General features: G+C 44.8%; 1 protein-coding gene across 1 annotated transcript; it reads left to right on the forward strand.

The window, feature by feature from the left end:
• Nucleotides 1-13334, forward strand: RBBP9 (RB binding protein 9, serine hydrolase). The gene is made up of 5 exons (XM_053574398.1): nt 1-570; nt 2561-2603; nt 3666-3771; nt 7208-7293; nt 7810-13334. Exons 1-5 carry the CDS (start codon nt 472-474, stop codon nt 8034-8036), a joined length of 561 nt encoding a protein of 186 aa, XP_053430373.1. The 5' UTR covers nt 1-471; the 3' UTR covers nt 8037-13334.
• The last annotated feature ends 1218 nt before the right edge of the window (nt 13335-14552 follow it).

Here is a 14552-nt window from a genome sequence, read left to right on the forward strand (position 1 = left end):
GAGGCAACGGTGCTACCTTTTAAAAGGACAGAATTTCAAGCAATGACAAATATTAACCAGAGCTGACCTTGACTATTCTAAGAACTGTTTTGAAATCAGAAGGAAAATACTATGAATTTCAGTTCCCAGGTTATATTGTGGAGACTATGTTCTGCATGTTTGAAACTGAAGACACCCTTTCCTATGGAGGTCTCAGGAAGTCTAGTGACGGGAGAACACGACAGGGCATGTGACAGGCTGTCCTAAATAAGGGAGCAAAACGGGAGCGCTGGAAAGAGGCAAGCGCGAGTTGATTACAGGTGAGGGGACCTGGCCAGGTGTGTTTTGGCTGCCTCCTGCAGCTCCCCACATACCGAGGGTGCTGGGTTCAGGAGCAGCGACGGCCCAAGAGTCCCCAGCGGGCCCGCGGGGTCCCCAGAACTACAGTTCCCGGAAGGCCGCGGGGACGCGCCTGCTCTGGGCACCGCGTTCATGGCTGCTCCCTGCAAGGCGGTGATCGTCCCCGGGAACGGAGGCGGGGACGTGGCCACCCATGGCTGGTACGGCTGGGTGAAGCAGCAGCTGGAGCAGGTAGGCGCCCGGCCCGGCCGCGCTGGGAAGTCCGGGCGAGCAGGGGGAGCGGGGACTGGAGTTTGAACGCGGCGCCCGCCTCCCCCGGAGCCTGTGGGCCGCCTCCCCGGCCTCCTCCGACTGCAGAACCAGCGGCGGTGATGCTGGTGGGTGAAACTGAGGCTCGGTCCTCAGAATCAGAGGAATCGCTCCTGAGAGCTGCAAGGACCGAGCCCCCACCCGTCCCAGCCCCTGCTGCAGGGTAGATTTGAGGCTTCCCGGGGAATTTCACAGCCATCCTCATTGCTCCTTGCTTCGGGTGCTGGCCCCATATGCCGAGGGTGGCGGGTTCAAACCCAGTCCCCGGCCAAACCGCAACAAAAAATTAGCCGGGCGTTGTGGCGGGCGCCTGTAGTCCCAGCTGCTCGGGAGGCTGAGGCAAGAGAATCGCGTAAGCCCAAGAGTTAGAGGTTGCTGTGAGCCGTGTGACGCCACGGCACTCTACCCGAGGGCGGTACAGTGAGACTCTGTCTCTACAAAAAAAAAAAATTAAATGTGTAATACTTAATATACGGAAAGGATGTCTGTAACATGCCTGTAAGTTATGAAGCATAATGTAATGAACACCAAACTAAAACGTAGACCATTACCAACACGTTATCTTCCAAACAATCTGTATGTCTCCCCATCCCATGCCATCCTGAAATTTGTTTTTCATCTGCTTCTCCTTTTAAAATTCAAGTACTTTTACAACCTCTATACGTATCCTTTTAACAAGCTTCTTTGTGAGCTTTATAAAAATGGCTACTATCGGTTGTCTTGTGATTCTTGAAATTTTTTTAGCATCAGTTTGGTGAAATATGTCTTGATTTTTTTTGTAGAGACAGAGTCTCGCTTTGTGGCCCTCAGTAGAGTGCCGTGGCCTCACACAGCTCACAGCAACCTCCAACTCCTGGGCTTAAGCGATTCGCTTGCCTCAGCCTCCCGAGTAGCTGGGACTACAGGCACCCGCCACAATGCCCTGCTATTTTTTGGTTGCAGTTTGGCAGGGGCCGGCTTTGAACCCGCCACCCTCGGTATATGGGGCTGGCGCCTTACTGACTGAGCCACAGGCTCCGCCCTATGTCTTGATTTTTTATTTTATTTTATTATTTTTATTTTTGTGAGACAGAGTCTCACTCTGTTGCCCTCAACAGAGTGCTGTGGCGCCACAGCTCACAGCAACCTCAAACTCCTGGGCTCAAGTGATCCTCTTGCCTCCACCTCCCTAGTAGCTGGAACTACAGGTGCCGGCCACAATGCCCACCTAGTTTTTAAAAACGGGGTCTCCTTGTTGCTCAGGCTGTATGGAACTCCTGAGCCCAAACAGTCCACCTGCCTCCGCCTCCCTAAGTGCTCAGATTACAGGTGTGAGCCACCATGCCAGGCCCTGATTTCTTTTTTTTTTTAACTCTCTTCAATAACCAGGCAACAAGTTGGCTTTCTGAGTCTCCATTGTTAAGCGTAGGTCTTTAGAACAGAATTTCAGAGCTGCGGCTGAAAACCATGGTTAGATCTACAAACCAAAAAGGTCAGGGTCGGAGCTTCCAAGAGGATGGGATCTCCAACTTCCTGTCGTTTCAAGCAATAACAAATATTTAGCAATGTTTCTGTGTTTCTGTACCAGGTTTTACTTACTTCCTGGTACAGCATCCCTTTGGCTCCAGCTAATTTGTCTAGAACATTTGTTGATGCCTTTCTACAACACAGGACTGTAGAGAGATATATAGATGTACCACTGCAGTACAGGTCTGTCTGCACAGAGATCAGCAGACTGGCTAGTATACAGATGGGATTTGTGAGGAGGAATTGTACATCCATATGTAAACTGATAGCACTTAACTCACTTTATTTCATAAGCAAATGCTTATTGAATTGATAAAGATCATATCAGGTGTCTCATTTCTTAGTGGCAAAGTATCAGTTGTAATTAAGCTCTTTATTATGGCTTTTTTTCCCCCTCCTGTCATAGATACCTGGTTTCCAGTGTTTGGCTAAAAACATGCCTGACCCAAGTAAGTTTTAAACTTGTTTTTAAATAGCCTCATCTTGTTGGGTTTTGCTCTTACCATTTTTGTGGTAGAGAATAGGAAAACATTATTGTGGAGAAACCAAAGATGAATATATACTTAAGAATGAATAAGACAAGTAGCTTGGGGAAGAGTATACAAAAAAATATAGAAAATTCTATTAAGGACAAGAAAAGCACATAGGCTTGGTAAAGTTTAATTTGCAACTTTGCAGCAATTTGATTTTCCCTTCTTTAAGTCTGCAAATAATCTTAGGCAAAATTTGTGGTTCTTATATTTGAGGCAGAGATAGGATCAGACTTATTGGGATGCCCAGTGGCCCATGAGCCATAGGCAGATTATTTGAAAACTATTATACTTATCTATGGTGTATATGCATGGACCTTTTTTTTTTTTTTTTGCTTATCAGCTTTCGTTAGTGGTTTTGTATTTAATGTGTGGCTCAAGACAAGTCATCTTCCAGTACGTGGCAGAAAAGAAAAAAGATTGGACATACCTGCCTACAGCATCAATTTGAGAGCCTAATATTTAAAATCATGACATGTGCATTGCCACTTTTGTTCTGGGTGTGCCCATGACTTGTCTCAAGAATCTTCTTTGTTGGAAAGAAAGAATATATTGTAGGTGAATATTAGACACAATATTGTCAAGAGTTTTTTCTTAAGCTTGAAAGTTTACATTAAAGCTTCCAAGTTACATTTTATTATCACCTCAGTATTTCCTTACAAGAACATGATAAAAAATAAAAGCGGGGCGTCACCTGTGGCTCAAGGAGTACACCTCCCATATACTGGAGGTGGCGGGTTCAAACTCGGCGCCAGCCAAAAAAAAAACAACCAAAAACCATTTACTAAAAGACTGCAGATTTGGGTCTTTCAAAAAAGCAACACATAAATCTTTGGCTCTATTAAAACAACCTTTTGTGGTCCTGCAGTTTTAAAAATTGTGAACTACTGAATAATCATTTGTTCCTTAGCAAGGGGGAACAGCATTAGACTGAGGCTGTCCCTGTCCAGTGACACACATTTTCATTACCCTGAACCTCAGTTACAGCTCGAGAGAGCATCTGGCTACCCTTCATGGAAACAGAGCTGCATTGTGATGAGAAGACCATCATCATCGGCCACAGCTCTGGGGCCATTGCGGCCATGAGGTGGGATCCTTATTGAACTGCCACCCACTTCATGGGGTCCAGCCACGCTTGTTTGGGAAATACCTTGTTTATATCTTAAGTTTCTATTGCCGAAGGAACAATGCTGGCCTCAAAAGTGGTAACATAAACGGTTTTAATTGCTTCCTTGTTTTGCTAGTGGATTGAAAAATTATTGCTATTTCTGGGATACAGTGATCCTTTTAAAGAAAAACCAGCTTCAAACCCCAGCAGATTTCCATTACTCTGCTGTGATGCTATCTCTGCCATCTCCCCTTCTCCCCTTTGACCTCATTGCACTTCCTGGAACATGCCACACCTGCTGAACTTAGCTTTCTCTTACCTTTCAATGTGGGACACTTTGTCCCCAGACACCCACATGGCTTTGTTTGTTTCTTGAAGCCTCTGCTTTGAATGTCCATCTTAGTTAGGTTTTCTCTAATTACTCTGTTTGAAATGGTAGCCTCACCCTACTGGCTCCTATCTCCTTTCTGTCTTATTATCTATAGCACTTTTCACTGTAGGACCTCCTGTTTATTTCTTGCCTGTCTCCTGCCAATGGAATGCAAGCTCTGTGAGGATGGGACTTGTTCCTTCAGATGCTGAAACCTCTGTGCCTAGAGAGCCTGGCCTGGGGTAGATGCTTAATAAGTATTGTTGGAGGATAAGGTCTGTTACCCACTACTCACCTATCAACCCAGTCCTTAGGATTCATAGGCACATCCTTAGTGCTTTCTGTTTTTTTTTTTTTTGTAGAGACAGAGTCCCACTTTATGGCCCTCGGTAGAGTGCCGTGGCCTCACACAGCTCACAGCAACCTCCAACTCCTGGGCTTAAGCGATTCTCTTGCCTCAGCCTCCCGAGTAGCTGGGACTACAGGCGCTCGCCACAACGCCCGGCTATTTTTTGGTTGCAGTTTGGCCGGGGCCGGGTTTGAACCCGCCACCCTCGGCATATGGGGCCGGCGCCCTACCAACTGAGCCACAGGCGCCGCCCAGTGCTTTCTGTTATAACATCAGGTTTCCCTCTTTATACAACCTAGGACTTAGCTGGTTGAATAAGCCTGTAAGGGTTGGGTTTCTTCCATATTTGCTAGACTGAATGACAAAGGATAATTGTTTTTGTCTCAAGCAGTCACTCACGTTGTCAGATGAATTGCATGTCAGGGAATTGTGCCAAATTCCATACCCTTTCAGCCACACTGATCACAGCTAAGAGAAGAATAATGCGTTTCAGTATGGAGCTACAAGACTATGGTGCAACCCTAGTTGCTAGGAGTTATCTGGAAAACGAAGAGATCGCTTTATTGAAATCTGTCCCAACTCAAAGCCAACTGAATTTTTCCCAAGCTATTAACTAGTAAAGATGTACGTACTTTTAAAGACCCTGAACTTACTTTAAGCAAAATTATTAGCAACCTTCTCAGAATTGACTGTGAAAGTTAAGGGAGGTGAGGAGACATGTGGATGTGAAAACCATTTGATTAAGGTCTTTCCTAGGGGAACAGGAAATTACAGTCACAGAGGACTGACCCCCTGCAGATTACTTATCAATCACAAAGGGAAATTGTGCCGTTTCCATGGAGAGACCTGGTAGATATCACCCTAAGCAAGTGATCAAACTTAATCCCACCCATTACGAGACAGACTGGCATCACATGCTGCGGGATGTGGCTGACAATGACACAATGTGGCCCAATGTAGTGTCCTTGCCAGAAATGTGAGGAAACAAACAGTTTCCAGTGTAGGGGATAGTGTATAGTGTATAGGACAACTGGCTTAAACTCTTAATGTCATTTAAATGAAATACAGTAGAACTGGGCGGCGCCTGTGGCTCAAAGGAGGAGGGTGCTGGCCCCATATGCCAGAGGTGGCGGGTTCAAACCCAGCCCCCGCCAAATAAAAACTGCAAAAAAAAAAAAAAAGAAATATAGTAGAACCCCCATCTCTGACTACCTCCCTACATTGACCACCTCTTTAAGTTGAAAATTTTCATTGACTGGACATGTACCATATGGTACATATCAGTACAGGAGGCCTCGTTCTTAAGGTTGACCATCTCTGTAAGTTGAGCTGTCTGTTACAGTCTCTTGGGTGGTCAGCTTACAGAGGTTCTACTCTATGTAAAAGTGACTATAAAGAGTCACGAAAACCAAATGCAATGCACAATCCTCGACTGGGCCTAGTATTTTAAAAGTTTTAAAGGACATTTTTGGTACAAAAATGCAGACATATTACTATATTAGTCTTTATTTGGTGTGATAATCGTACTGTAGTTATATAAAGGAACGGCCTTGTTCTTAGTACATGCATGTTAAAGTAAGATGGAAATGTGGTAAACTTAATGCTTTAGTTCTTCAAGTTTTCTGTAAGTTTGATATTTTTCAAAATAAATGGTTGGGGGTGAGGCGAGTGTAGACCCAAGAACAAAATACCAATTTTAAATCTTTCCTGGCACAAAGGCCTCTTGAAACTATTGCTGCTCCGACACTTGTCTTAGCCTAGTCATTGTTGAGGGGAGGGTACTGTCTGCAGACAGTTAGCTGGGTGTCCACCTCTGGGGTCTGTACTAAGCATCAGGACACAGAGATCAGGAAGACTCCTGCCTGCTCTTAAGGAGCAGGATAAAGTACAACACAAATGAATAATACAATGCAGTGTGGAGTGTGGAAACAGAGGCACATTTCAGGGGTTGTGCGGGGTTTCTTAAAATGCCATTCATGGGCCACTTGCATTGGAGTCCCCTGGGTTAGAGGAGGTGTCATGCCTCTAGATGCAGATTCTTGGGCCTCATTCACAGCCCTCCGAATCGGACATGTGCGCTGGCACTGAGCCTGGATGTCTGCATGGTAACCAACCACGCAGCACTGATCATACTAAAGGTGGATGAATGCACATGTCAAAGAGAATACTTACACTTTTTTTTTGTTTATTAGGAAAGGATTGCAGAAGAGGTCTGGACTACCTTGAAAAATGAGTAGGAGCTCATCAGGTAGCCAAGACTGGACTTGTAGTTGTGCAGTTTCCTTACTACTTTTCATATTAACTTCAACAGCATGTAGCATGTGTTTTCTTTGGCTACATCAAAATGAGTTTTTTTTTTTGTAGAGACAGAGTCTCACTTTATGGCCCTTGGTAGAGTGCCGTGGCCTCACACAGCTCACAGCAACCTCCAACTCCTGGGCTTAAGTGATTCTCTTGCCTCAGCCTCCCAAGTAGCTGGGACTACAGGCGCCCGCCACAACGCCCGGCTATTTTTTTTTGGTTGCAGTTTGGCTGGGGCCGGGTTTGAACCCGCCACCCTTGGTATATGGGGCCGGCGCCCTACCAACTGAGCCACAGGCACTGCCCTCAAAATGAGTTTTTAAGTAGCTTACTGACTTTTCAGTGATCAGATTTAATATTACATATACTTGCTGTCATGATTTTTCTCTCTCCAGGTATGCAGAAATTCATCGAGTATATGCTATTGTGTTAGTGTCTGCATACACATCAGACTTGGGGGATGAAAATGAGCGTGCAAGTGGTAAGTATGAAGGCAGAAGCCCCAGAGAAGCCCTTCCCTAGACATAGGCTGTCTGTTCAGGTTATAAAACAGTACTATCATTCAGATAGGTTAAAAAAAAAATCCAGTAGCGTATGAGAAAGATTTACCACCCATCTGTGGATGCAGGTTAGGTGCTTTGAGTGGTGACATACCTCTTTCCAACCCGTAACCTGCTGGAACCCTGCAGGCCTGGTGTTCTTTGAGTCCTGTACTCCCTTTTCACAGTAGCTGTGGTATTAAGCCCTGCAGATGTGAAAACCAAAGAAGTGCTTTTGTCTCACATTCAGGCTCTAATCCTTGGGTCCTCACAAGGTATTTTTAAATGTTCATTTAAAAATGAGATTATCCTTGGGTGGTACCTGTGGCTCAAAGGAGTAGGGCACCTGCCCCATATGCCGGAGGTGGCAGGTTCAAACCCAGCCCCGACCATAAACTGCAAAAAAAAAAAAATGAGATTATCCATAGGCACTGATAGGTTTTTTTTGCCCTCCATAGGATACTTCAGCCGTCCCTGGCAGTGGGAGAAGATCAAGGCCAACTGCCCTTACATTGTGCAGTTTGGCTCTACTGACGACCCTTTCCTTCCCTGGAAGGAACAACAAGAAGTGGCTGATAGGTTGGAAGCCAAATTGTACAAATTCACCGACCGTGGTCACTTTCAGAACACAGAGTTTCATGACCTAATAGGTGTGGTCAAGTCTTTGCTAAAAGTACCAGCATAGGATGATTGCTATTTTGCATCCCAATATAGGGGTAAAGTAATAATATCTCTTATCAGATACTTACTAGATACATGAAACATCCAGTTAAGTTACAAATGTGCCTGAAAAACAAACACAAGTTTTAACATTCAATCTAAATTACAAATAGCATTCCCATTTTTCCTAGAATCTAAATCTCTCCAAATTGCTGTGAACTACAATTGTATTATCTCTGATAACAGACATAAGCTTTACCACTCTTCTCTATCCGAAGTGAATTAAGGTGGAAACAGAACCCAGGTTTCCTGATTCTCATTCCGGATCAAAACTAAATAGGCTTCACGTTGTAGGGATTTCATTCTTTTCCTCTTTGAAATAAAACTTTTCTGTTTTACTGGGGAAAGAATACATGGCTGATGGTCCAGAGTGTTGGTTTAGAGCTCAAAACTGTTGCTGTTTCAAGCTGGCCCAGGATGTGTAGATATTAAACCTAGACTAGGGTCGTCACCTTTGACATCTGCCGCTCAGTCTTTCAGACGTGGAGAGGAGCTGATATGTAAGGCTGCTGAGTCCGGGGTCTGCTGGGTTAGGCAGGAAGAGGCACAGAATATACACATACACCACACACATACAGACATGTATATACGTAAACATGTATACACTCATACACACAACATAACACATGTATACACGTATATACACACACACAGTATGAGCACAACAGACTAGATTTGTCTAAGACAAGTGGTGGCATCGGGGCTATGTGGAAAGCTCACACCTGGTCTAAATTGTTGCCATGGGGGAAGGTGTTGCCAATTTTCTGATTTTTCATGGGAATAAGTCTTCAGTGTTTTTTTAAAATTTGAGAAATATGTGTGTATATACAATCTGTATGTACATGAATTATATCCAGCCCCTATACATATGGATATGTTACTTGGCAAAACAATGTTTTTTGTTTGTTTTTTAAGACATGGTCTCACAGTTGCCCTGGGTAGAGTGCTGTGGTGTCACAGCTCACAAGCAACCTCAAACTCTTGGCTCAAATAATCCTCTTGCCTCAGCCTCCCTAGTGGCTGGGACTATAGGCATGAACAACCATGCCTGGCTAATTTTTCTATTTTTTAGTAGACACAAGGTCTCACTCTTGCTCAGGCTAGTCTCAAACTCCTGAGCTCAAGCAATCCACTTCCTCCAGCCTCCTACAGTGCTAGGATTATGGGCATGAGCCACTGTGCCCGGCCGGCAATAACAATGTAAATCAAAAACTTTAAGCCCGCCACCTTGGTCATAAGCATTTACTTAGCCAGGGACTTTTAGAGGATTCCTTATAAAGTCTGTGAAAATTTTAAGAAAATGAAAATGAACACAATTTCAAATGAAATAATGGGAACTGTATTAAAGGGCCAAGGCATTGGGAAGGTTGAGAACCACTGCTCTAGGGCAATTGCTACGTACTTTAAAGATCTGTTGAAGTGAGCACACGTTTGTGAAGGTGTGTACTTGTCTTCTCCCATTTCAGGTAGCAGGTGTTTCAGTGACTTGGCCAATTCTCCATCAGATCAGTGCTGAGGGTGGCGTGTGACAGATGTGTGAGCACGTGCTGAGGCACCCCTGTGCCCGTTGCTGGACACGTGTGTGTTTCTGGCACACTGTGTCGCTCGGGTCCACCCCAGTGGGAAGTTTATGGGGTCCATGAGGAGTGTTTTGTTTGGGGAAGATGTTTTTCTGGGAAGCTTTTCAGTATGGAAAAGAAACATCAGTACTCGTGGTGGCCCATTTGGGTACAGTATCTTTAGCTCAGTCCCTTCATAGTGTTCGGATCATTGCTGGGTACCACCTAGTTCAGAGTGAGCGTTCCTGCCAGGCCCCATTTACAGCGTTCTGGGTGTACACACGGAGATCCCTGTTGCCTGTCGTCCATTTGCCCGCTGTGTGTTTGTCCTCTGGGGAATCTGCCCAGCCTGTAGGCTCTTCCTTGGTGGGGTAGAAGACAGTCCTTTTTGGCATCTTGTGCCTTAGAGGGTGTTAGAGGGAGGTCGAGAATCAGCCCCATGCTGCCCTGCTTGGTAGGGGCATTTGGGTTACAGTGATGAGCAGAACAGACACAGACCTTCTCCTCATAAAGGGTTCAGACTTGTGGGGGTGGGGCAGACATTCTCTAAATAATCCTATAAATAAATGTGTAAATATTACCTGTGCTACGTGTACATGCGTGAAATGTGGGTACAAAGTGCCATTAGAGTATGAACCTTGACTCATCTGGGGTGTCAAGAAATCTCTGAAGAGAAGTTGAGTTAAAGAATGAGGGATGTTAGGAGAAGTAGGATAGGAAGAGCATTCCAGGGAGAAGGAACAGCATGTGCAAAGGTCCTGAGACAAGAGGGGCCATGGTACCCGTAGGGTTGTCTTATCTAATGTCAGGGGAATAGATCATTGGCTTTCAATATTGTTAAATACACAATTTAGATTTTGTTACAAAATTTTGTCTTTTTTAAAATAACCTTTCCATACTTCACATTTTATTCTTTAGAGTTCAGCTTTTTAATTTCCGTTTAGAGTTCAGCTTTTTAACTTCCGTGGTCCTTTAGATCTCTTTCAAGGAATATTCAGTTTTCTTCTAATCATACTTCGTCACCCCTCCCCCCGTTTTTTTTTTTTAAAGATACAGTGTCTCACTTTTATGCCCAGGCTGGAGTGCAGTGGCACTGTCATAGCTCACTGCAGCCTTGAATTCCTGTGCTCAAGCAATCCTTCCACCTCAGCCTCCTGAGTAGCTGGGACTACAGGGAGGCACTAACATGCCCAGCTCATTTTAAATTTTTTTTGTAGACATGGAGTCTCACTCTGTTGCCCAGGATGATCTCAAACTCTGGCCTCAAGCTGTCCTCCTGCATCAGCCTTTGAAAGTGTTGGGATTACAGGTGTGAACTGCCACACCCAGCCAAAAAAAACCTTTTTCATTTACCAGTATTTTTTGGCTATGATTCGTAAGTATTATCACCAGTAATTTTCAGTGAATTCACACTTGGTTGCAGAACCTGAGCTTCCTGAAGAGATGTGATTTCCTACACCATTTATGTATAAAGGACATTCAGAGCCATCATTTAAAACCCCAAGTCTTTTGTTTTTTAAATGTCCTTAAGGCAAAGAAAAAAGTAAAGAAAGATACTCTAAACTTGTAACAGCAATTATCTTTGAGAAATGGGAATTTTGGTAGGTACAATGTGGTGGATGTTTCTATTTTAGTTTATCGACCTGGGGGTTATTTAAATTTGTTACACTGAACATGTATTACTTTTGTTATTTTTGTTTGTTCGTTTTGTTTTGCAGTTTTTGGCTGGGGCTGGGTTGGTGGGTTGGTCTGGAGGGCTCTTCATGCCCCCAGGGTCAGCGGGTGAGGACTGGGTGCGGCCCAGGGCCTGGTGGGGCACAGTGGCCAGGCTGAGGGGTGCCTGGTACACCTGCTGAACCTGCCACCTCCGGCATATGGGGCTGGCGTCCTACCCCCTTGAGCCACAGGCACCGCCACAACTTTTATAATTAAAAATAATTAAGACTGAAAACGATGTATTTTAGAACAATGTATTTAGGAACAAATGTTCTTAAAGAGGCTGTTTAGGGCCTGGCTCCGTGGCTTATGCCTGTAATCCCAGCACTCTGGGATGCCAAGGCGGCTGGATTGCCTGAGCTCACAGGTTCAAGACCAGCCTGAGCCAGATCTAGACCTCATCTCTAACAATAGCTGGGCGTTGTGGTGACCGCCTGTACTACTTGGGAGGCTGAGACAAGAGAATCGCTTGAGCCCAAGCATTTGAGTTATGATGCCACAGCACTCTACCAAGGGCGACAAAGTGAGACTGTGTCTCAAAAAAAAAAAAAAAAAAAAAAAATTAAAGAGGCTGTTTGGCACTGATTTGGCTGAACTTATAATCAATGTTTAGTTCTAGCTGAATTATTTGGAAACGAGTAATTGTTACTCTCTGCCTTGTTTTCTGAAATCCTTTCTTTAAAAAACTTGCTTATACAAATAACAGTTCATAAAACTTTGTTGTCCTTTTCCTCCATAGAAATAAAAATATATACAAATTGAGAAATAATTCTGATATCCTTCATTTCTATAAAAGGAATTAAGGTAGGGTGGTGCCTGTGGCTCAGTGACTAGGGCGCCGGCCCCATATACCGAGGGTGGCGAGTTTAAACCCGGCCCCGGCCAAATTGCAACAAAAAAATAGCTGGGCATTGTGGTGGGCACCTGTAAGTCCCAGCTACTCAGGAGACTGAGGCAAGAGAATCGCCTAAGCCCAAGAGCTGGAGGTTGCTGTGAGCTGTGATGTCGCGGCACTCTACTGAGGGCGACAAAATGAGACTCTGCCTCTAAAAAAAAAAAACAAACCCCCCCTCACAAAACAAAACAAAAAAATGGAATTAAGGTAGACCTATATGATTGTTGAGCTGCGCTGCTCAACATGGTAACTAGAAGCCATAGATAGCTATAAAGTTAAATTTAGTTCTTCGGCCAAATTGGTCATATTAAAGTGCTCAGTAGCTTCTGGTGGCTAGTGTCTACCTTATTAGACAGCAGATATATTTCTTTCTTTCTTTTTTTTTTTTGAGACAGAGCCTCAGGCTGTCGCCCAAGGTAGAGTGCTGTGGCATCACAGCTCACAGCAACCTCCGACTCCTGGGCTTAAGGGATTCTCCTGCCTCCATCTTCCAAGTAGCTGGGACTACAGGCCCCTGCCACAAGGCTGGGCTATTTTTTGGTTGCAGCTGTCATTGTTGTTTGGCGGGCCCAGGCTGGATTCGAACCCACCAGGTCAAGTGTATATGGCTGGTGCCTTAGCTGCTTGAGCCACAGGCATCGAGCTGATATATTTCTGTTACAGAAAGTTCTTGGGTGGCGCCTGTGGCTTAGTGAGTAGGGTGCTGGCTCCATATACCGAGGGTGGCAGGTTCGTGGCAGGTTCAAACCCGGCCCCTGCAAAACAGCAACAAAAAAATAGCCAGGCACTGTGGTGGGTGCCTGTAGTCCCCAGCTACTCTACCGAGGGCGATAAAGTGAGATTCTGTCTCTACAAAAAAAAAAAAAAAAAAAGGAAGTTCTATTGGACAGCACTGGTCAAGGGCATGATGTATTTTATATTCTTCACCTATTCAATAATGAATAATAGTTCAAAGAAAAAGTGACTTAATTGGAAATTACTTCCGACTAGTTTGCTTAGTTGATCACTGTCAAAATCTTGAGTCTGTAAAATTTACTCATTGACAGCTAAGATCAGGGGAGTTTCATGGGTGCATTTACATGAACTATTCTTTTTTTTTTTTTTTTTTTTTTTGTAGAGACAGGGTCTCACTTTATGGCCCTCGGTAGAGTGCCGTGGCCTCACACAGCTCACAGCAACCTCCAACTCCTGGGCTTAAGCGATTCTCTTGCCTCAGCCTCCCGAGTAGCTGGGACTACAGGCGCCCGCCACAACGCCCGGCTATTTCTTTTGTTGCAGTTTGGCCGGGGCCGGGTTTGAACCTGCCACCCTCGGTATATGGGGCCGGCGCCTTACCGACTGAGCCACAGGCGCCGCCCTACATGAACTATTCTTTAAAAACCATAGGATCAGCTGGGCACCTGTGGCTCAAATGGCTAAGGTGCCAGTCACACACAACTGAGCTGGGCAGGTTCAAATCCAGCCTGGGTCGCCAAACAATGATGGCTGCAACCAAAAAATAGCCGGATGTTGTGGTGGGTGCCTGTGGTCCCAGCTATTCGGGAGGCTGAGGCAAGAGAATCACTTAAGCCCAGAAGTTGGAGGTTGCTGTGAGCGGTGATGCCAGAGCACTCTACCCAGGGCGACAGCTTGAGGCTCTGTCTCAAAAAAACAAACAAAACAAAACCATAGAATCATGCACTCTTTTGACTTGTTTGATTCTCTGTGGATCATCATCAAACACAGAGGAGCCTCAAAAGACTCTGGGGAGTATCTTTTCTCGGGTGAGAAAAATACCTAACATTAGCTGTAAGTATTAGTACTTCATTTGCTGTTTGAATTTTTTGCAGGTGTCATGAGTTTCAAGCCCCACAATTTGTTTTGGTCAGTTTATCCCTGTAGGATAAATAATCCATTTATCTATTCATCAGAGATGCTGTATCTTTAAATTGTCTCTTGTCGCCTTCAGTTACTATTCATAATTAAAAATGTTATGGAGGGCGGTGTCTGTGACTCAAAGGAGTAGGGCACCAGCCCCATATACTGGAGTGGTGGGTTCAAACCTGGCCACAGTTAAAAACTGCAAAAATTAAAAAAAAAATGTCATAGAAAAAGCTTAAAGGGTCTCTTTATTCTGGTGAGGCAAGGAAATCCTTTTGTTTAGCCATTTTTGTTTTGTTTTTTTGAGACAGAGTCTCACTAGGTCACCCTCAGTAGAGTGCCGTGGCACAGCAACCTCAAACTCTTGGGGTTAAGTGACTCTCTTGCCTCAACCTCCCAAGTAGCTGGAACTAGACGCCCGCCACAACGCCCAGCTATTTTTTGGTTGCAG

This window comes from Nycticebus coucang, chromosome 21, assembly GCF_027406575.1.
Source record: "Nycticebus coucang isolate mNycCou1 chromosome 21, mNycCou1.pri, whole genome shotgun sequence".
NCBI lineage: Eukaryota > Metazoa > Chordata > Mammalia > Primates > Lorisidae > Nycticebus > Nycticebus coucang.